A 23,034-nucleotide genomic window follows, 5' to 3' on the forward strand; every position below is an offset into this window, starting at 1 on the left:
AGTGAGCTCTCCTACCGAGACGCAAACACTCTCTCCCTGCTGGCAGGAGAGCAAATTCCTACAACCACTTCTACAGGGCAATTTTATTTATAGCATTCGTCAAAATGCAGATCCAACAATGGGGGTCTTGCTTAATGGTATGGTACCTGCCAACCATGCTTGAAGCCCTGGCTTTGATATATGCATGTGTGCACACACATATACACACACAAGTTGGCTATCTCCATTCTAAAATTTCCCCCTATCAGAAGCTTACCATGGAGGTCACATCAAAGGTTATTATTGCAGCAATATTGCAAAGCAAAAAATTGAGTGTGTGTGCCCTAATCCTCTGTATACCAGTGTGGAAACCACTAAGCTAGATCATGAATTGAGAAAAATCCAGCTATGGACTTATATACACAGTATTCAACTCTCGTGTTTAAAAGAGTGATGCTTAAGAGTCTCTCTCTTTCTAAAACTCTTTAAGGTTCTTTGTGAATTTTACCTCAGGTACCCAGCCCAACTCAACTCACCTCCCCCTTATACCTACCATCCACCTTGTAATCTCCCCAGCAACAGAGGGGAAAAACACTCATTGTGGAAGCTACAGTGTATCACAGCATGTTTAAGGGTCTCTCTTTAGGTTGTCAGTTTTTAATTTTTAACTTTTTCAATTTTTTTTTAATTTTTAAAAATAAATACAAGGAAGTTTCCAGAACTGAAGAGAAAGCATCGCTTCCTGAGTCCTGGTAAATGAAAAGACCTACACAGAGGAGCAGCCCGTGAATTCCAGGGCAGCAGTGATAAAGGACCTGAATGCTTCCAGAAAGAAACTAGATCCCAGAAAAAGAAAGGAAACTGGCTGCCCCATCTCCAAAGCAAGAGCCTCATCCTTACCCCCATTCCCCATGGAACATCCCTGACCAAAGACTATGAGATAATGACCATTGAGCTAGAATTCTATAACCAACCAGGCTGCCTATCAAGGCAGTAAAGGCATTTTAAGACATACAGTGACTCAAATGTTGTACTTCCATTGCCCTCTCTTCGGGGCCACTAGGTGTGCTCCTCTAAATGAAGAAGCTGGTGATTGTCTATGGTATCCCATTATGGAGCCCCTACTACTGCCTCTTTACTAAACCAGCACAATTCCTAACCGCATGCTAAGTATTTACTCTTATACCCATAGAAAAGTGGTGTTCTCACCCCTCACCAAAGAGAGTTCTCTTCGCAACAGACAGAGTCCAGTACAGAAAACCACGACTAACCAAGCTGCAGAGAACAAGAGACCATGTGGTACCCAGCCCCAGCTGACGTATCTATTACACCCCACCTAGGGCTTGACACACTGAGGAAGGATGGGTGAGAAGCCTGTGAGAGCCAGAGGAAAAGGGAGTCTGCTGTGAGACTGTCTCCTAGAAACGTCAAGCGAAGCTTCACCCACTAAGTCTCAACCACATGGCTGCCTAAACAAGGCCCGAACAGGGACAGCAGCAACAGACACGCTAACACAGACGGAGTAAATCTCACAGGTATGAGCCCTGGACAGAGAAGTACGAGCAAATAAGGAAGAAATAGTCTTTCCCAGGGAAGAGATTCCCCCCTTCCTCAATTGGTTATCTAATACCAAGTGGTCAGGCCTGAGATCACACATAACATTATATAGATCGAGCAGGATGTAGTCCATGTTTAAAAAATATATGTGTGTACACACATACACAATTAAAGAAAAAGACTATGAATTTGAGAGAGAATGGTGAGAGTATATGAGAGGGATTGGAGTGAGGAAAAGGGGCAAATGATATAATATTCTAATTTCAAAAAAGTGAATATTATTATTTTAAAAATCTCAAGCAAATACAGTGGGAAAGATGGCTCCCAAGATGCATATACACGTAGATTTCAAGGGATCTGTGCTGAGCTATTTTCATCCCAGAGGGGAAAGACTGGGGATCTGACTGGACAGGGTCCTCCAGGCTGAAGCTGGGAGCCCCCGTCACCTGGAGCAGGAAAGCTGTGCAGAACGGGTTGAGTGGCACAGCAGCGCAGCACAAGAGAAGCCTGGTGCCCACTGTAGCCTTCCTGTGATCAGCAAGTCCCATCCTTCAGCCTTTCTCTGTTCACTCGCCAAGTCCTTGTTTCCCTCTTTCTCTCCGAGGGCACAGTATTAGCAGGGTGGCATCAGAGACCACATCCCAAGCCTCTCATGAGGCTCCCAGGGCTCAGCCTCCACAACTGTGTACCCACTGGACATGGAAGTGCTGTTGCCGACAGCTCTCCTACAGGCTTCTGCGATCACCAAGATGGGACAGAAGGAACAGCGCCGGTCAAGAAGTGGTCAGTTGCGCCATCTCCGAGAACACCCGTAGGGAAGGCTTCACTGTGAGAGTTGCTCGGCAGTTTGTTTCTCTCTTTGTCTACTGCTTCTAAATGACTCGGGTGAGCAGAAATTAAAAGCGCCTCACGACATAAAGGGATGCCAATCTAATTAGTAAGACTCCCTGTGTTGTGTCATGAATGAGGGCAAACATCACATCCTGGTTCTGGTACTTTACCATCCCATATTTGACATGCCTGAAAATACCAGGTATTACGAACATCCTAGTGCATCACTCGGTCTAAGTCAACACCAGCTTCTTAGAGGACTGGGCACTGTCTATTTTCCCCCGTGGGTGACAAACCAGCCACAGTGAATAGAGAGAGTGCTGGCCTTCAAGGAGCACCAATTCTGGGGATATCTTGAGGCTCTGGCTAGAGCCAAGTCCCATGGCAATGGCTGCTGCACACAGAGAGGCAGGGCAAGGCTCACCTGTGTAATGCCCACCTTGCAGACTGCCATGGTGGTTACAGACAGCATACAAGTCGTAGAGGAAGTCTAGCGGGTAGGTGGTGGGGAGGCAGATCGGCTGCTTCCAGGAGGACCAAGGGCCAGGCCCTGCCTTGGAGTTGGTGCTCCTCCGTGCTACATGGGGAGCCATGTTGAGTCCAGACAGTGGGAACTTCACCAGTGTGGAGAGCTTGTTCCTTCTCTCTCCCACCTGACAGAACCGTTTCAGATGGATGATCAGGATGTCAGGCAGAGTCCATAAACTCAGCTTTACCACACCCTGCTGGAGGACTTGGCAGTGAGGGCACTTCCATGCATCATCCTGGGCCAGCTGGAATGGAAGCCATCAAGACTGTGAGGCCATCACAGCACACAGACAACCCAACACAAGGCAACTAGCTCTCCTCACAGCCAGGGAGTGGCGTGGTGGGGGAGGCGGAATGGGACAGACCTGCTCCTCCTTGGTATAGGACTGAAAACATTCGTCTAGGGTACAGCTGGGCTGCTGGTGTGCCTGCTGTTGCCGCCACACACTATCTGCGTCCTGGACCCGTTCCTCCTGGAGGCTCCCGAACAGGCTGGATGGGATGAGAGGGCACAGCATTCAGAGCTCTCTCCCTCCCAGAAGGATCTAACTGCCTCTACAGAAAACCTGGGCAGGCAAAGTTACCCTTCCTGTGGGTTCCTAAAACTTCCTGCACCTCTGACTTTGCACATATTTTTAGGGAATCAATCACCTGTCTCTCCGACCAGCCCCTCAAAGAATCAAGTCCTAGGCTTACCCAACTTAGCACCAGCTTTAGTACCTGGCAAGAGAGGAAGTAGTACTTGATGGATTGAAACTCTCTCTCTCCCCTGCCCTAGGACCCTGTTGAACACCCCGCGGGTCAGGGCAACATGGCCTCTTACAAAGTCTGGCTGATGTGCTGAGGTGCTATGAGAGGCAGCCAAGTAAAGTGATGAGCCCAGAGTCAAGCCAACCAGGCTGGGTTCAAACCCCCTGTGTGCATGAGCCATGGGACAGGCATTGCTTAACCTCTGTGCATCTCAGTTTCAACTCTAGGCAACTCATAGTCCTTCCACGTAGTATGGGATGAAGATGAAACCAATAGCTTATTGGAAATAAGTGCTCTGAGCAGTGAATGGCCCAGGCTGAGGGTTCCAAGCATATACTACACCTAACACCCCCACTGACCCCATCAAGGTCACTATGCCCATCATGGCTATTTAAAAAGATAGTTGTAAGTTCTCTCAGAGGAATGACGTCCATTATCTTGAAGTGTGTGTGCAGCCTCTTACACTCTAATTAGGCAAAACTCTAGATCCAGGAAAACTTTATGGGCAGAGAGGCCTATTCTAACAAAGCTCTGCAGGAATAAAATTGTATTAACTCACCGCTCTATGACAGAGCTATCCCATTCCACAGCCAGCTTGACATGAGGAGGGCCTCCTGGCCTCCTGAGGTGCAAAGCCCTGAGGAGAGAATGAAGAAGCCTATTAGAAAATAGATCCTTCCCACAGCTCTCAGGGCTCAGCAGTCAGCTTTCCTCCTCCTCCCTGGCAGAGGTTCCAAACAAAAACACCACAAAAATGACCTTAAATCACACTGAAAGTTTCTAAGTCCACTGAAGGCCTTAGTTCTCTGCCTACCTCGTAAAGCCCTTTCACTGATATTCTCAGGAGATGGGAGCTCTAAAGCCTTCTAGCTACCAGGACTCAATTAACTGCTTTACTGAAGGCACCACTACCTCTTCAGTGTCTACAAGACACATTGCCATGGTGTGAATATGAAAGGTCTCCCACATGCTCACACCACCAGCTGGTGACATTCTTTAATAGGGAAGCTTATCTGGAGTAGGTCACTGGGGGTGGGTCACGGGGAGTATCCTATCTCTAACTTCCTGTATCTCTGTTTCCTGACAAACCTGAGGTAAAGAAGTTTCCCTAGCATGTGATGCTCTGCCTCACCACAGGTCCCAGAACAGAGCCAGCTGTGATGGACTGAAACCATGAGACAGAGTAAATCTTCCCTTCCCTGAAGGTGTTCCTGTCAGGGACTTGGTCACATCACCACAAAGTCAGACAAACACCCGAGTGAGCATCTCACACAAAAAGCCAGTACTGATGAAGCCCCAGGAGAACTAACATCCCTGCCCAAAGCAACACAGAAGGAGCCGTTGCAAACCCAACCACACCACTCAAAGTCTTAAAAACCCTCCAATGTGTAAAAAAAAAATCTCAGTGAGTAGAACTTTACTCCTCCCAACATCTGGGGCTCCACTCATTTCAGAAAAGCAAGAGAAAGGAAGTGAAGGGTAGGAAGTTTTACCCCGAATCAAGAAGAATAGTAGTGGCCAAGTTCAGAATATTGGTTAGGATTTGTGACAAGACTGTCACCCACATTCAATAGAAAGTTCTGGACTTACAGAACCTTCACACAGTGTGATGAGAATGCACACACTCCATAAGAGTGCACATAACAAGTACAACAACCATTCCTTCTTTTCAATGTATGTTGCATTACTTTATCCTTCCACTTAGGTGTTTCCTCTCAAGTTCCTGTCATGGACTGATAAGGACTAATATAGGCTGGATCCAGGCTGGAGAAGACATGTTGAGGAATTAACTGTCATCTCCAACACCAAATGCCACAAGGACCTTTCTTCCCTAGTACTTCCTTTTCCTGTTAGACCAAAGCAGGTCCTGACTGACACAGCTCCTCTTTCCCTAACTTACCAGCTAAGGAGTGTATAAATGGGATACTCGAGGGAGACTTCTGGTCTACCTCTATATTTCAGACTAGCAGCTCAAGCTGACCAAGTGAGAACCTTACTGTGGACTATGCTCTATAGGAATATCAACAAAGTATCAGATTACTAATTCAGAGGGCAAAATCACCCCATGGACATTGTGTCAGCCATGAAGACATCTACACAAGACTGCACTGTGACAAGCACATGTGAGTAGGCATGTGGAGCATCATGACGTCAGAGGCACAGTCTTGTCAGCCACTGAGGCTTTATGCCTCAGCCCTAGTCTACAACCCATAAACCTACAGTTTAGGACTTATGATTACAGTTACAGCATTCACACCCAGCTCTAAGGGGACACTCATCCCACCTGGGTCTGAAGCATGACCTAACCACATGGTGGGTGCATCAGTTAGACCAATCTGGGTGCAGACTCGGGTTTCTCCAGTCACCACCTGTGTAAGTATGAGCAAGTTGACCTCTGGTAGTCTCATTGTTCCCTCATCTTTGAAGTGGCCATTCTTGGACATAAGGTTTTTAAAAAGTGTCAAAATGTGTCTAAAGACCCAACAAGGTAGCTGGTACTAGAGAGGAACTAATAAAGAATGATTAGCATTATCAGTAATTTTATTGTTATGTAGTCTTCTGTAAACCTGGCTCAGTAAGAGCACAAGCTGCCTCTTTCCTTACCTGTCAACTGCCCAGTGACAAAGGGGCCGGCTGTCCTGTGAAGATAAGTAGCTGCAGGCCAAGGACAGACCCACAACCCGGATGGAGAACAGAGTCCCCAGGTCCTGCCATGACAAAACCAGAGGCAACAGTTTATCATGTAGTCCCTGTGGCAGAGCAACTGACCCTCTGACATATAAATTAATCAAAAGCTCTCTATAGTATTTTGAACATTCCCTTAATAACTGGTATTTGAAATAGAGAGATACAAAGCCTTTGTTGTTTTGAAGATTCAGTCTTTTAATAGGGTGATATAATGCCATCCTTGATCTATTGAACACAACCCCACATGCAATGAACATGGTATACGTAAAAATGAGTGTTTAGCATATAGATACTGATACAATAAATAGAAATTAAAATCAATTTTTAGTCAATTATTGATAAATAGTTCAACTTTCTTTACGGACAGGATTATCACCATCACAAAAAAGACAGCTGTGTAAAAGCAAGTTCATACACATGCTGATATTCTAGCTCTGAAAGTAAAGCAAGTCTTACAGAGATACACTTACACTATAGATGCCTCCAAAAAAAAAAAAAAAAAAAAATCAGTGAGACAAATAACCCAATTCAAAACTGGCCAGAGGACCTAAATACATGCTTCTCTAACACATGTAAATACTAAAATGTAACAGAAGATGGTTGCTACCATTTGTGAACCAATGAACCAAGACCACAATGAGCCATCATTTAAACCCACCAGAACAATTATATTTCCATCTATATTCTAATTCTGAAAGGGGAGAGGAGTAAGTGTTGGGGAGGATGTGAAGAAATGGGAACCCACATGCACAACTGGTAAGAATATAAAACAGTGCAATGGAAATCAACTCAGAGTTTCTCGAAAGGTTGTGCCTACAGCTACCATCTGGCCCATTAACGTTACTCCTGTAAATGTAGGTAAACTTGAAAGTGTGGGGACTTCAAGAGATATTTCCAAACTCATGGTCAATAACATTGTTCCATATAGTCAAAAAGTGGGAACAACCCACATATTGGTAACAGATAAATAGGTAAATGAAATGCAGTGGGTATGCACAACTTAATTTCAAAATGGCTTAAAAAAGAAGGATTGGGATGGAGGTACAGTTTGGTGGTAGAGAGTACATTCTAAGCAGACTCTGGGTCTGACCCCAGAAACATACACACGCACACGCATACGCACGCACGCACGCGCGCGCACACACACACACACACACACACACACACACACACATACACACACACACGTATCACAGAACGCAAGAAATCTACCATCTTTGTGGTAGTAACTCATCGCCCTTACCCTCAGCCTTAACTTCTAAGTTTGGGAAAGCTTTACTGTGTGCAAGATCCTGAGGTCCATGTTAGGCACACTAAGAGCTAGGGGTGGAGGGAAATCTGGCATATGCTGCAGATCTATGGAGCTAATGAGAATGGAACAGAGTATTCTGTTATTCTGTTAAATGGAAATAGATACAGAGTTTTTGTAGGAGGATCATTTTAAAAATTGAGAGTACAGTAATCATTATACAGGATGGCAAACCCAATTAACATATACTTATGAATGGTTAAGTTATATATTTTGCCAAAAAACAAAAAATCAATGCAGTCTGCATTCAAATGAAGAAATCTAGTTTTTAAAGCTGTCACTCAAAAACTTGGCTACAATCAAAATAAAATAAAATAACATTTCCTTCCTAAATTAAAGCTGATGGCAGGCATATGTACTTAAAATCCTGGGTAAGATTCATGAGATACACGTCAGATTCTGTCTGGCAACAAAAAAGGAGAAAAGCCTTCTAATTCCAGGGAAAAGTAATGTCCAGCACTTTGGAAGACCAAAGGCCCCAACCACAATGAGACAATCGTGCTGAGGCTGTGGCACCTGCCATTTGCAAGGAGCAACAGGCAGGACAAAGCTAGAGCCATGTATAAGGTCATTCTATTTGAATATAATTTAATCATTTATCTCCCTGCATTTGTTTTCAATGAACACTTGGTCCATATGGCAGTCTATTAGGAGGCAGGGTCTTATGAGAGAGGCTTAGGCTATAAAGGCATCGTCAAAAGGAACTCCAAAACCCTAGTTCTCCAACTCTCCCATCATACCTGAGGTAGGATGGCTTTATTCCCATAGGGTTGTGGCATCAGGATAGTTGAGAACAGGTCTAGACAGTGAACTTCAGGGACTATTGTCAAAAGACAAAAACCTCATATATCCACCAATGATAAATGTACAGTGTGTTTGGTTAATCAATGGTTTTGACCAGACCAAATCAATGGCCGAAAGCCTGCTAACCTCAGAGGCTTTGGTTCAGATTGGCCATGGAAGGGTGTACACTTTCTAAGAACGCTAACTTTAATCTGAAAGAAACAAAGAAAGGTTTCCTTTGTGAGTCCTAACTCAGCCTTGCTGTTTGCACAGAGAGGCCACCCTTAACCAGATCCCAAGAGCTATATGGAGGCAACCAACCCTGCATAAAGAAATAGTGCTGATCGCATACACCCCAAGTTTACATAGTGACCATAGCCAGGCAGTGGAGGCACACGCCTTTAATCCCAGCACTTGGGAGTCAGAGGCAGGCAGATTTCTGAATTCAAGGCCAGCCTGGTCTACAGAGTAAGTTCCAGGACAGCCAGGGCTACACAGAGACACCCTGTCTCTGAAAAAAAAAAAATAGTGACCATAAAAAATGTTTTTTCAGTAATGTCTTTTTCTCCACAATTCATGCAAATTAATTCTCTCTAGCAAATGGCTCATTTTTTATAAGAAGCACTTTCCTGTCCTCTATTCTAGGGTACGCCGATTCATTTTAGAACCTTCAACGTAAGCTCACTATGTTTAATCTCTTCAGCTCCGTTTTGAGAACTCTGGATATTTGCTTTTCAAGTTACCGCCACGTGGAGCCAATCTTTGACACAATATTGGAAGGATTAAGGCTGGGGGCTGGAGAGATGGCTCAGTGATTAAGAACGCTTGCCGCCCTTGCATAGGAACCAGATTCTGTTCCCAGCACCTCCATGAGACAGCTCATAACTGCCCGGAACTCCAGTTCCCGAGGCTCAGATGCCCTCTCCTGGCCTCCTCAGGCAGTGCACACATGTGGTGTTCATACAGGTAAGGAGGCGCGCGCGCACACACACATAAATAAAAAAGTAAAAAAAACAACAACTTTTTAAAACCAGCATGGGTTAAGTAGGAGGGCTATCCTGAGAACCTGGCAACCATTCTGAGCACGTGATTCCTAGAGCACATCATGCCCAACATCACGTTCACCAACAAGAGAAAGGATCCGGCGGCAGGCTGAGGCTTCCTGCACTGGTGGTTTGATTAGTTCTTATCATCAAAAGACTGTAAGGGCACAGAAGCGGTACATGCACGCAACAAGGACAGGATCAGGAGCAGCTGAGGAAGGAAGAGGCAGCAGAAATAAACAGCCACATGAAAGTGGTCTCATCTCCTTTAACAGTCCATAGCACACAGCCTGGGGGGGGGGGCAGCTGCCACTGTTACGAGGGAGCCTGACCTACTTGTGGAGAAGCTCACTTCTAATTCAGGCTCCTCAGTACAGCGAACAAATCCTTTAGACATAAAGGTTTGGACAAATACAGTGAAGGTTTTTAACAAGTTACTTTTTGGTATGAACCCTAAATCAAAATGAATAGAGCTGTCTTTGAGTAGGAAGAAATAGCCATCGTGAGAGATTATCTATATAAAACAGTTTGGTATAACCCCACTGAAAGGCTCTTATTAAACAGTTTCTAAACCAAGAGATTACTGGCACAGCCTTGAAGATCACAGCACCTTCCCTGCCAGAGCATTTCTTGACCCAGAAGCTGTAAAACGATGGTTTTATGCTTGCTGACAGTCAATGAGTTTTAAACTTCCTTAAAATTTTTTGAGGACAAGACAAGAAGGCATTTCTCCTTGAGCTTTTAAACTCAGTTTCTCAAAACAAAATTATTTTATTATCTAGATTTCACTCATGGACATTAGTCTCATCAGCCATCAGTTTTCTACAGAAATTACATCTCAGGGGCTGGCAACATGGCTCAATGGCCAACTTGCTGCCAAGTCTGACAACCTGAGTTAAATACCTTCCACACTCACCTGGTGGAAGAAGAGAACCAATTCCCAGAAGCAGTGCTCTGACCTCCACATGTGCATCATGCATGAGCATACACATAAACACATACAATAAGTCAATAAATAAAAATAATTTTAAAAAAAATTAAAAATAAAAAGAAATTCTGTTTCAAGCCAGGGGTGGTAACTCATGCTTGTAACCTCAGAACTTGGGAAAGTTGAGGCAGGAGAATTATTACAAGTTCAAGACCAGCCTGGACTACAAAGTAAGACCTTGTCTCAAAAGAGAAGGTTGGGTGAGGAGGGGAAAAAAGGAAAATCTTATTAAGTATCTTCAAATTTTTATCTACACGTGTAAGCTACCATTTACTATGTGTCAGCCCCTAGTGAAAACTATGGCAAGCCGGGCAGTGGTGGCGCATGCCTTTAATCCCAGCACTTGGGAGGCAGAGGCAGGCGGATTTCTGAGTTCAAGGTCAGCCTGGTCTACAGAGTGAGTTCCAGGACAGCCGGGGCTACACAGAGAAACCTTGTCTTGAAAAACTTAAAAAAAAAAAAAAAAAGAAAGAAAGAAAAAAGAAAAAGAAAAAGAAAACTATGGCAAGCCATAAAAACAAGAAGTTGAGAATAATGACCCAAATGTTACTCTTTATTTCAGTGGTCCTTGTAGAAATTGTCTCCTAATATCAGAGGTGAAAACACTACAAAGCCACAAAATGGTAACTGTTTGCACATAAATGCCACACAAGTACACACATACTGCACACAAGCACACATGCACATACACCCAAATGCATGCATGCACACATGCACACACACACACACATACACACACACACATGCACACAGACCTGGGCAGCGATCTCACTCCTCATGAGACAGCGAACCTTGCTGAGAATACTCTGCTGAAGCTGGGGCCAGGAGATTGTTCTCTCTTCCCGTATCAAGAACGGTGGTCCAAACCTGAAAATCCAAGGAACCAAGTCATTTCTGCAGAGGAAAATCCAACAAGACTCATGGATATTGGCGTTGCTCTGGTTCCTCCCCAATGGATTAGTGAACAGTTAGTTGTATTTGGCTCAAGTACAACATGGAGTTGCCAGTTGCTTATATATGTTACACACATACATAAGCTGCAGCGCAAACTATTCCAAGGGATGAGCTCCCGCACCAGGGAACAGAGGAAGGGAATGAGAGCAGGGCATCCAGATGACAACACTGTCCATCCATGTCCTATCTCAGTAATGTTCTCATTACTGGGAAGTTTTCCACATCCCAACCCACTGAATGTCCAGCAGTAGGCTTGTCGGTGAGCACAGGATGTCCCTAGGGGCCCCAGCTCTGTCACAGACACCCTGGCTATGAGAAGATCTGACTAGATAATGCAAAACTGTTGAATTGATGTTAGTAAGACTGAGCACAAACCTCAAGGCCCCTGTCTGAACGGGGAAGGGCCCTGTGCAGCCACTGAGCGGACAGAGCAGCTCCTCAAGCTAGTCCTGTGCTGTGAAGCATTCTGAGTGGCTTCCAGTTTGTTATTATTTGAACAATGCTCTTATGGCAGAAACTACACATATTCTTAGACACAGACCCTCCACTATGTGTGACCAGTTGTCCTCTAAGGATGGAAGCTCTAGAAATAGAAAGGCAAAGCCATTGCTACTTACCACCAAAATGCCCTACAGAAAAGCCATGGCAGTTTACCAGGGAAGCAAGCACCTCTACTCAGGTCCCTGGATAAAGAGCTGGCTTTTTGTTTTACCATCTTGACGAATAAGTTGCTTTGTTCTTGCTCAGAACGACTAGTGCAGATTCTGAGGAACTAAAATAGAATCTTGCTACTTAAGTTAGAATGTCCTCGCTGCCAATGACACTGAATCTTTTACCGCAGGCATATGCTTCTGTGGACTCATCTGAGTGAGAGCTAGGTTTTCCGTGACTGAGGTGAATCCTTCAGTCTCACAAGAACTACGTATTTTCCCTCATTTTCTTTTGCCTTTAAGTTTTTACATTTGGTTTCGGTTTAAAAATGTTAATTTTTTGAAACATAAGCCTCCTCTTCCATGGCCTCCTGTTTCATGTGTTATAAAAACAGCCTCTTCTACTCAAAGACATAAATATCTATGTTGGTTTTCTCTCTGTTTTGTCTGCTTTGTTGAGAAAGGGATTCACCCAGGGAAGTGCCAGCGTGCTCACCTACACTGCTTTTAGGATAACTTTTCTGTGATTACATTTTTAATTCATTTGGAATTTATATGTAAAAATTTACAGCAAGAGGAAAGATTGTTTTAAAATAAAAAGCAAGTTGGTCAGCCTTAATTATTGGATAATGCATCCATCCCCAGGACTATGAAATATATCTCATTTTATTATATAGTAAACATCTAAAGATACTTTGGCCTATTTGGCTCTGTGATTATTTTCATATTCTTTTATCCATACCATAATATTTTAACAATTAAATTTTTATTGAGCTGTATATCACACTATGTGCCTATGATTCTAGGAGGTAAGTAGGAGGCTAAGGCAGAAGGATTATGCATTTGGGGCCAGCCTGAGCTACACAGGGAGTTCAAGGCTAGTCTGGGCTACAGAGTAAGGCCCTATTTCAAAAAAACATCAGCAGTGGCAGCAGCATTGTGGTTGTTGCCATCTATCCTTCTCCCTAACCCCCATATTTCCAGTTACTCCTACCACTTTACGATCCCAGATAACTCTTAGAACTGTTTCCATCAATCTAAGCCTCTCTCAGAGGGATTCTCCTGTGTTTTTATTTTGTATTGTTATATAGAGCTGGGCCTTGTACATACTAAGCACTCACTACAGCACTGGGCCACATCAGAATTCTCTCTCTGTCTTTTAAAGTTTATTTTATTTTGTGAGTATGAATATTTTGCCTGGGTACATGTATGTACACCACAGGCATGCCTAGTGTCAGCATAGGACAAAACGAATCCTCTTGGAATTACAAATGGTTGTGAGCCACCATGGGATCCTAGGAGCCAAAGCAGGTCCTCTTTAAGAGCAGCAAGGATTCTTAGGCACAAGCCATTTCTCCATCCCCCAGACTTCTTTAAGTACTTCGTTTGATTTTAGCTGGCACATGATCAATATACACATTTACAAGGTCCACTGCAATGTTTCAATGCATGCACATACTGTAGAATGATCAAATCAGGGTCATCATCTGTCAACCAAACAGTCACAATTTCCTTTAAGACACTTAATCTGACTATATCAAAAAGTTGTCTTTTTTTGACTATTTATAATATAACCAATCACTCTCCTGAACCCTTTTATTAGTTTGAACCATGTTCCAGCTCATGTCTTCCAGACAAACTGTCAAACTACAAACAGTGCTGGGTTTTATTTCCTTTCCCTCCACCTTTTTATTTCCCCCTCGTGACCCATCTACTATGTAACTCATGCTGACCTGTAACTTGCTACATAGTCAACCAAGGCTGGCCTCATAATTCCTCCTGCCTCAGCCTCCAGAATAATGGAGATTACAGGTGTGCACACCCACGCCTCACTTTCCTCTTGTAGCCAGTTTTCCCGCACTGGATGGCTGCCGCTAGCCCTCGTAAAGAGATATGTAGTAGTAGTGGTGCGGACAATCACCACTGCTCCTGCAATTAACAGGAAACCTCTGGTGCTTAATTAAGGATGGTGTCGCCATCTGCTCGAGGCAATTACAGCTAATCCTCTTGCTCAAAAGCACTCTGCTCTCATCTTCTACTTTATTAACAATGGGAATAGAAACTTATTTTATTAAGTTAGAATTATTCTAGATAGAATCCAAGTCTAGAGCCCAGTATGGTCGCCTACTTTGTAATCCCAGCACTGGGGAGAAAGAGACAGGAAGATCACGAGTCCTGAGCAGTTTTGGTTACAAAGTGAATTTAAGGCCAACCTGGGCTATATGAGATGAAGAAAGAGAAGAAGGGAGAGAGGGAAGGAGGGAGGGAGAGAGGGAAGGAGAGAAGGAGAAAGGGAGGGGTGGCAACAACAGGTCTACAAATCCCAGTCATTACATGAACACAGGAAGGAGATTCACGCACCTGCTCGCCTGCTGCCCTGACCCCACCAGGTTACAGAAGAGGATGACCACCTTGTTCTCGCTGTGGAGAGGCCCAGAGAATCGCTGGCTGTCACGGACTGCCAAGCGCGGTGACACTGACAGACCAGATGGATGGGCTGGAGAAGAGAATGACACCAGAGCATCCAGTCACCACTGGGGGAAGGACACTGGGGGACTTTGAAGGGAGATGGTGGGGCTCCCGGCACCTGGCATACAAAATTTATATACATATGATTTTGCGGTTTTAGTCAGCCAATAATTTTAAAAGATGGGCCTGAGTTTGATTAGAAAATTTCAAAAGCAATCTGAAAAGCAACCTGAAATTACCTGAGTTGCTTTTATGTCTCCATCTAAGAGAACCTAAGAGCATCCTCTACTGGGGACAAAAGAGAGGGCTTCTAGTTCTAATCAGTTCTGAAATACTAATTTTTTTTTCTCAAGGAAAATATGTGCTACCCATGATTAAATTTGAAATGAGGACTTACTTCCCTGGGTTATAACACAGTCAAGGTCAATCAGTATTTTGTTCCAGATTACATGGCCCACTATTCTCCTGTTAACACAGAGAACATCAAACATCTGCTTCTCACAGCTCACTGACTGGGCTACCTAAGGACATAGGCTCAGAGCACAGGATTCACTTGAGGTGTGGCCATGCACATTACCAACCCTACAATACTATGCTTTCTCCTGCTATCCATACCTATGATAAATAAATTTTCATTTGTAAATTAGGCACAGTGGGAGAATAGTAACAATAAGTAATAAGTAAAATGGTAATGAGTTACTATCATAAAGGTTACTTAATATCCATCAATTGTGGGGCTGGGGCACAGGTAGAGCAGCTGTCTGACTAGCATGTGTGTGACTAGCATGTGTAAGTCTCTGCTGAGTTTGACCACAAAACAGAGATACACATTAGCAATGGGTACTTTTGAAAACTTTCATTTAATGTTTTTTGAGGACAGGTGGTGTAGGTAACAGAAACTCCAAAAGGGGAACCTGGGAGTTAAGTGGGGGCTGCTGCATGCTGCAGTGGGGTCTTTAAACATGGCTTTCTAAACTGGCTGATGGTGCTAAAATGTACACTGATACATAACGGAAGTTAGCTTTTTTAAAAAGATCAAGTTTACCTGCCAGAGATTAATATACTGCTTAATCTCTTTGCCTGTCTACAGCTCAACTGGTAGAAATTTGACTCCAGACATGGGCTGTGAATTGTTAACAGTCCCGACCGACTCCAGCACCTCCTGCTAAGCAATGATTCTCAGAGTGTGGTCCCTGGACCAGCAGCATCAGCACCTCCAGGACCGTGATTGGCATGCAGATTCTCAAGCTCCCCCTCAGGCCCTCTGAATCTGAAATTCGGAGCCCAGGAGTCTGTTTTAAGTAGCCCTCTGGGTGATTCTAATACTCACTGAGATTTCTTAATATCAACCCTCTGCAGGTAAGTTACAGAAGAAATGAGCCTAGCATTTGCAAGCATTAAAGTCTTTCTGCCTTAGCACCCTGAGAAGACACGCCCCCACGCTCACTCATGCTGGCCCAAACAACTTATGTAAGGCACTACTGTACCTGAGAGCGTCCTGGGACCGGGTGAGGGAGGGACTTGAAAAGCATACACATTGTCGCCCTCTGCAATGGTATTCAGGTCCTCTTCATCAAAGAATGACCGCTGGAATCCATTGGGATACAGTTCAACCAAGATCACCTGAGATGAGACGGATCGTTTTCTCAAAAATAACCCACTAGATAAGAATTCAAAAACGGCCGGCGAAATGGCTCAGTGGGGAAAGGAGCTTATTGTCAAGCCTGATGACCTGAGTTTGATCCTTGGAGCCCACATGATGGAAGGAGAGAACCAACTTCTGCATGTTGTCCTCTGAACTCCATATGTATGCATACACACATACGTGCACACACATACACACACACACTAAACATAAAATTAAAAAATAACTCAGCCTTTAAACTTATTTCTCCTTTCCTTCCAAGTGTCTACATATTTTAAATCATAGAATATAAATATAGCAAACATAATTAGATTAACCACAGACATTTTAACTGCAACCACACAAAAAATTTAAAAAGTCTAAAGTTTTATACCTAACTAACCTACCATAGCACAAATAGGATAAAAACTGATTTCCATGAACAGTGTTCCATTAAGAGGGGTTCAAAATGGTGTTAACTAGTTTTTCTCACATGTCAAGCCTGAAAAACATGTTCATGGGACACATGAAGATGGTTACACTACAGGAAGGAAGAGACCTGGCTTCCCTGGAAACCAGTCCAGCATCTGGATATTCAGATCTCACAGTGCCCATGTGAGGCACAGCAGCTGGGAAGTTCTCTTGTAAAAGATATATTTCAGGCTTCAAAAAATAAAACAAGAAAAACAATGTGCCGGGCAGTGGTGGCGCACGTCTTTAATCCCAGCACTTAGGAGGCAGAGGCAGGCGGATTTCTGAGTTTGAGGCCAGTCAGGGCTACACAGAGAAACCCTATCTCGAAAAAACAAAAATAAAACAAAACAAAACAGTGTAACCAGAAGAAAATTTTGAGTTGCAAACAGGAAATGAACCAAAGTAAGTAGTAATTAGTATTACTAATTACATAAACATTAAATTTAAAACTTTACTGGCCATTCATCACTAGCCATTCACCATAACATTGTGAAACCATGTTTAACTACAAGTATGGGGGGGGCGGATATTATACTCTGGAACAATAAGAACTACTATTTTCTATCTACAATAATGTTTTGTAAGAGGGTCAGGGTCAAGGTTGAGATAAGTTCTCAGTATATGTCCCTGGCTGGCCGGGCCTGGCATCTGCAGCAATCCACTCTCTTCAGCCTCGCAGACACTGGCTTATAGGCATGAGCCATCAACACCTGGCTACTATCTGTAGTAATATCTAAATCAAAAAGATGTAAGAAAACTGAAGCATCGAACCAAGATCTTTGTGTTGGTTTGAGAAAATTTAACATTAGAATTTACTCATTTTTCACACCAGATTTTTAGTAAAAATTAAAATAAATTAATATTTGCACCCTAAGTTACAAGACATAGAATAAATACACCCAGATGCTTCCATTGCCATAGACAAACATGCCAATCAAAGAAATTAAAATATCAAGAGGGATGCTTAAGTTCCAATCAGACTGTGTATCCTGTCCTGTGATGTTGGTCTGCACTGTCAACTGACTGGATTTAGGATCACTGCGGAAACAAAGCTGCAAGTGCCCATGGGTATATTTCTAGAAAGGTTTAACTGAAGATGAAGACCCACCATGAATGTGAATGGCACCAGCCAGGAGCCTGGGGTTGGACAGAATGCAAAGAAGGCAAGCTGAGCACCAGCATTCATCTCTCTCTGCTCCCTGACTGCAGACAGAAGTGTGACCAGCTGCCTCACCCCTGCCCATCCCGCCCCCCCCAGCAATGACCAGCTACAATGTAGCCCTCAAAGCCAAAATGAACCCTTCCTCCTTGACTTTGCCTTTTGCCACGTATTTGGTCACAGCAACTAGGAAACTCATGTGGCCTCTCATCTTTGCCATGCTGCGTGTCACTGTATCACTTTTATCCCAACATGTCACAGGGGTCCTTGGGGCATGGTAAAGCCAATTCTTCACCAGGACTCCTTAGGAAGCAAATTAAGCCAGGTTTAGCAGCTCACACATGTAACCCCAGCACTCAGGAGGCTGAGGGAGGAGAGTTACCAAGAGTGTGAGACCAGCCTGGGCTTCAGAGTCACTTCCAGAGTCAGTCTAAACTACAGAGGGAGAAGATCCTGTCTCAAAAATTAAGTAATTAATTAACAACTAAATACATGAATCAAAGACAGGTTTGGTGGTACATGCCTACTAAGCCACAGAATGAGATGCTGTCTAAATAAATAAGTAAATAAATAAATAAATCAAAGACAGGTTTGGTGGTACATGCTGAGCCCAAGGCAGGAAGGTCGGGTGGTCAAAGCCAGCTTGGGCTACAAAGGAAACAGTCTTAAGACAGCAGAACAGTTGTCCACCTTCTCATCTCCTCTCCTATCACAAACCTTCAATATCTGCATCTCACAGAACATGCCTTTAGGACCCAGCCGATATTCTCAGAAGTGGAAAAGCATAAAACCACATGCGTTCCCACCTCAGCTTAGCCACCTCCTTGCTGTGTGACCTTGGACCATTCACTTGATCCCTCTGAACCTTTTTCCTTACTTCCAATATGAAGATCTCTGTAATATCTTCTTTATAAGAGTGGACAAGATTAACTCATGAGATAAGCTAAGCATTGTGGCACATCTATTTCTCAACACCGGGGAGGCCGATGCAGAAGGATGGCTAGGAATTTAAGGCCACCCTGGAATTACATATATACATATACATATATAAAAATATATAGAGAGAGACATATATATACATACACACACACATACACATATATAGGTATATGTGTGTATATATATATATATATATATATATATATATATATACACACACACACACACACACACACACACACACACACCAGGCTAGTCAGAATCATGTAGTGAGAACTTATGTCAGGAGCGAGGGAGGGAGGGAGGGAGAAATGGAGAAAACCACCATAGGTCAGTGCCCACACTTAGTAAACATGACCGGTTAGCTGCTGTTGGATCACAATTACCATCACCTTCTGAACTGCAAAGTGTCTCTTTGCGGTCACCCTGAGTAATGTGCAGGGAGAAGTCAAGGCCGGGTCACCACAGACACAGAGGGACAACTAATCAAATAGAAGCCAGTGAGTCATGCTGGAGTCATCTGGGAACCACACATTAGCCTGGGCAGCTGGCCCAGTCAGCATTCTGTCATCCAATGGCCAGGCCCCAGCCGTTCCAGCACACCTCCTCTGCAGGGACGCCTCCTTCCTCTGCGACCATCTTCCTCAAGGCCGCCACCGTACTGAGGATCGGCACGGCCAGGCCAACACGCAGAAACCGCTGGCTCTTAGAGGGGAACACCAAAGTGACACTCAAGAATCTGGAAAACAGAAATGGAGCCAAAATTCTTAAAGGACTGAAGGAAAGAGTCACCAACACCGTGGACCATGGGGACAGGCTCAGCCCTTCAACACAGTTTGCTAGTTAGGTTCCTGCACTTTAGGTGCCCGGTCTCTAGGTGGCAGGAGAGAGCCAAATCTCCCAAACTGCTTTTCCAGACGGTTAAACATAAAAGCATTTTGAGTAGAAATCACACTATATAGATCTCTGATCCCTCTGAGCTTATGACTAACACCAGTAAACAGATAGTATTTAAAACAAACAAACAAAGAAAGCTCTGCATTTTGTAAAACAAAACAGCCAAGCTGCTTATTTTAGAAGAAATCAACCCTACTGGTCATTTTGCCCTCAATGAAATTTTCCTTTCCGGCCTCTGCTTTTGCTTCCCCTCACAGTCCCCAGAGCTCACTCCTGAGGGACAGTGACTGCTGTGCTGTGGTAATTAGCCAAGTCACAAGCTGGAATTAGAAGCTGGGAAGTCTGCCCCAGGGTCACTGCTTTAACCACTGCACAACGGAGACTCCTCAGTCACAGCCTACATTTTGATTCTATCAACGGTGATATAACCCATGTTACTGTTATGTATGACACAGACAGCACAGAAGTTCTGAGCAGATGGAGGTGCGGCTGTCATGTGCGGCTTTGTGAAGAAGTCTTGTGTTCTTCGAGATCCTAAGCATACAGGTGTGGATAGGAAGGGGAGGAGATAGGACAGAACAAGATGGGAACACAATGAAGAAACACCTCCACCTCCAGGCCTGCACTGGCTCCCACAGTCACTGTCCACGACACAGGCCTGGCCAGTTGTGTTGATAGCAAGATGGGATTCTGGGAAAGAGACTGCACTGCCAGGCCTTGCTTTTAGACATTGCAATCCACTGCTTTCTCACCCCAACACCGAGTTTTTCCTCACCTGTACCAAACAACCCTTTTTTTTCTTTCCCTTTCTTTCCTCCTTCATGAAATAATGTCCCTATAATCAAGTGTGGTTGTTCATGCCTACAGACACAGAACTTGGGAGGCTGAGGCAGAGGGATGGGCTATAGAATGAGACTCTGTCTATAAATAAATAATAAATAGGAAAGATAGAAAAGAAACATTTCCCATACCTTTATAAAGAAGGAGCAGGATTTTGAGACATGGCAGGGAAGAACATGTAGTAACAGATGTCTGATTGAAATGGGGGCTGTGCCAGCTCCTGAATGGGCCAGAGACCTAAGACAGGACACTGCGTGGACTCAGCATGGACACACACAAGCATCCTGTTTGTCAGCTGAAGAATAGACACTCCTTTCTCTTTAATTGCCCATTAACTGAGTGTCGCCTGACAGTATGACCAGTCTTACAGAAATGCTAAGTGAAAAAAAGGCAGATTCAGGAACAGAAGTTTCTCAGAAAAGAGGAAAGAGGGGTCAAGTAAAGTGGGCATGCCACAGCACTCAGGACACTCACGTACCTCGTCTGGCGCAAGGGGATGGGAAGGGACACACACAGGAAGGGGTCGAAGGTGTTGCTTTGTTTCAGACAGTGGGGACAAGTCAAGGAAGACCTGTAAAGGCAAGAGCAGAGATGAATCATCATCACACTAAGTAGTTTGAAAGACCTCAAAAGTCTCCATAGAATGACTATAGCACTTCCTTTCCAGCAGCTTCACGCAGAATTGAAAACATGGGTTCAATGATCACTCTCATGTGAATGCTCCTGCAATCCTGCACAAGACTCAGAGTGGGCAACAACCAGAGATAAGATAAGGGGGTAGACAAAATGTGGTACACCTACACTGTGGAATACAACTCAGCCGTAAAAAGAAACAGAATCCCAATATCTTGAAAATATTATGTCAAGTACCAAGAAACACCCAGACCTATGATCTCATTCTCCTTATATGAGATATCTAGAATAGGAAACACCAAAGAGATGTACTGCAAATCAGTGGTTTCTAGAAGCTGGGGGGAAGGAAGTGGAAAGTGACTACTCACTGGGTACCAGATTTTCTCTTTGGGAGATAAAAGTGTTCAGGAATGACAACTTCCCATTATTACCCCCAGCTTCATAAAGGAGACCGACAGCATCCATACCCCCCCCCTTGGAAACAGACAAATGATGACCATTCAATACATCATCTTGGAGCTGCCCCCATCCATCCCACTGCAGAAAATCACGTCTCGTACCTCAAAAGCCCTTGCTTGCACAGGCGTCCTGTCAACATTTTCTCTACATGACAGGCTCTCTGGCTCAAAGTGGTATTCTCAGCCGTCACCAGCGCAAATACCTCTTGTACTCTTATAGACCAGAAATCTACTGGAAAGGCACTATAGATCATTATTAACATTTGACCGACTCAACTATCACTTCCTGAGAAACCCAGCCCTGAAGACCCATCCACCCCTCGTAAAGTCAGGAACCTAGCATACACTTCAAAGCACCCTCAATTTCCCCCCAAAAAAACACCCACCAATAATGCTTAGATTAAAAAAGCTCCTCCTGTGCCCTACCACTGAAACCACTCTTCCACTGAAATTCTTCCATACCAGTCCCTGCCCACCACCTAGCCCCCACCTCATTGTCCTCTTGCCACTGACGGGTAGCCACCATGGCCTGCTTGTTTGTTTTCTGTTTGTCTGTTTCTGAGAGAGAAAGTATTTTTCTGTAGCCCAGGCTGGCCTGTTTAACTATGTAGCCCTAGTTGACTTTGAATGCATAGCAATCCCCATTTCAGCCTAAGTGCTGGGATGACAGGCATTGGCCGTTGCGATTAGTTCTTTCTATTCCTTAAACTTGCCCTCCCAGCCCTTAAATTACACAGATCATTACCCACTTAGGCACCTTGTCTCTGCGGCTCCCCGCCTGGAATACCTATCCCAGTGATTTGACTGGTAGACTTCTTGTCACTCCCTTCTTTGTTCCATCTGAAAAGAAGCCTTCCTGATTTCCTCATCTAATGCCAAGTTTCCACTTCTCAGGTCCCTAGCTCTTATTATTCAAGATGTTGTTGGGGGGGCGCGGAATTGTTGTCTAACATCACTCCCTACACACACACCTAGACAGGATTTAAGATTGGGGCTAGAACAATGACTCAGTGGTTAAGAGTATTTTTACTCTTCCAGAGGACCCCAGTTCAATTCCCAGCCCTCACACTACAGCTGACAACTATCCACACAGAGTTTAGGCTCACTCTGGAGAGCTCTGTACTACCCAGTACTCTCAGCAACAGAAGAGAAGCACTCCACAGTAGCTCCAGCAGCTTCCTCGTGGTCCTCTCCCTGGAGCAGAGGGTGGGCCCCTGCTCCCCTAAGAAAGTAGCTCCAAAGAATTCAAACACTACATGGGCCTCCTGACCAACCACCCTCAAAGGTGGCGGTCCCTGCCTATTCATTCCCTCCAAAATTGCTGAAAATAATGCAAATCCTTAATCAGAGAAGTTTTAAGTCAACCCTCCAGATCAAAGACAAAGAATAAAAGTCCCCCAGAAAGTATAAAAATACACAGCTGGAAACTGGGGGATTCTAAAAGACTAAATGTCACCTGCTTGAAGGGAAGTAATTAAGAA

The 23,034-nt window shown here is 44.2% G+C and overlaps 1 protein-coding gene across 3 annotated transcripts in view; it reads right to left on the reverse strand.

Moving 5' to 3' along the window:
• Usp43 (ubiquitin specific peptidase 43) overlaps positions 1-23,034 on the reverse strand; it is a 61,403-nt gene that overhangs the window by 17,351 nt on the left and 21,018 nt on the right. The window contains exons 4-12 of one of the 3 annotated variants that reach the window (XM_031352886.1): positions 20,941-21,033; positions 19,329-19,464; positions 16,017-16,152; positions 14,422-14,557; positions 11,212-11,323; positions 6,250-6,353; positions 4,205-4,282; positions 3,261-3,387; positions 2,807-3,140 (exon numbers count right to left, since the gene is read on the reverse strand). In XM_031352886.1, coding sequence (XP_031208746.1) covers positions 2,807-3,140; positions 3,261-3,387; positions 4,205-4,282; positions 6,250-6,353; positions 11,212-11,323; positions 14,422-14,557; positions 16,017-16,152; positions 19,329-19,464; positions 20,941-21,033 — 1,256 coding nt within the window. Of the gene's footprint in view, positions 1-2,791; positions 3,141-3,260; positions 3,388-4,204; positions 4,283-6,249; positions 6,354-11,211; positions 11,324-14,421; positions 14,558-16,016; positions 16,153-19,328; positions 19,465-20,940; positions 21,034-23,034 lie in introns of all 3 variants that reach the window. The other 2 variants (XM_031352885.1, XM_031352887.1) reach the window with 2 other exon arrangements.

Source organism: Mastomys coucha, unplaced genomic scaffold, assembly GCF_008632895.1.
Source record: "Mastomys coucha isolate ucsf_1 unplaced genomic scaffold, UCSF_Mcou_1 pScaffold5, whole genome shotgun sequence".
Lineage (NCBI taxonomy): Eukaryota > Metazoa > Chordata > Mammalia > Rodentia > Muridae > Mastomys > Mastomys coucha.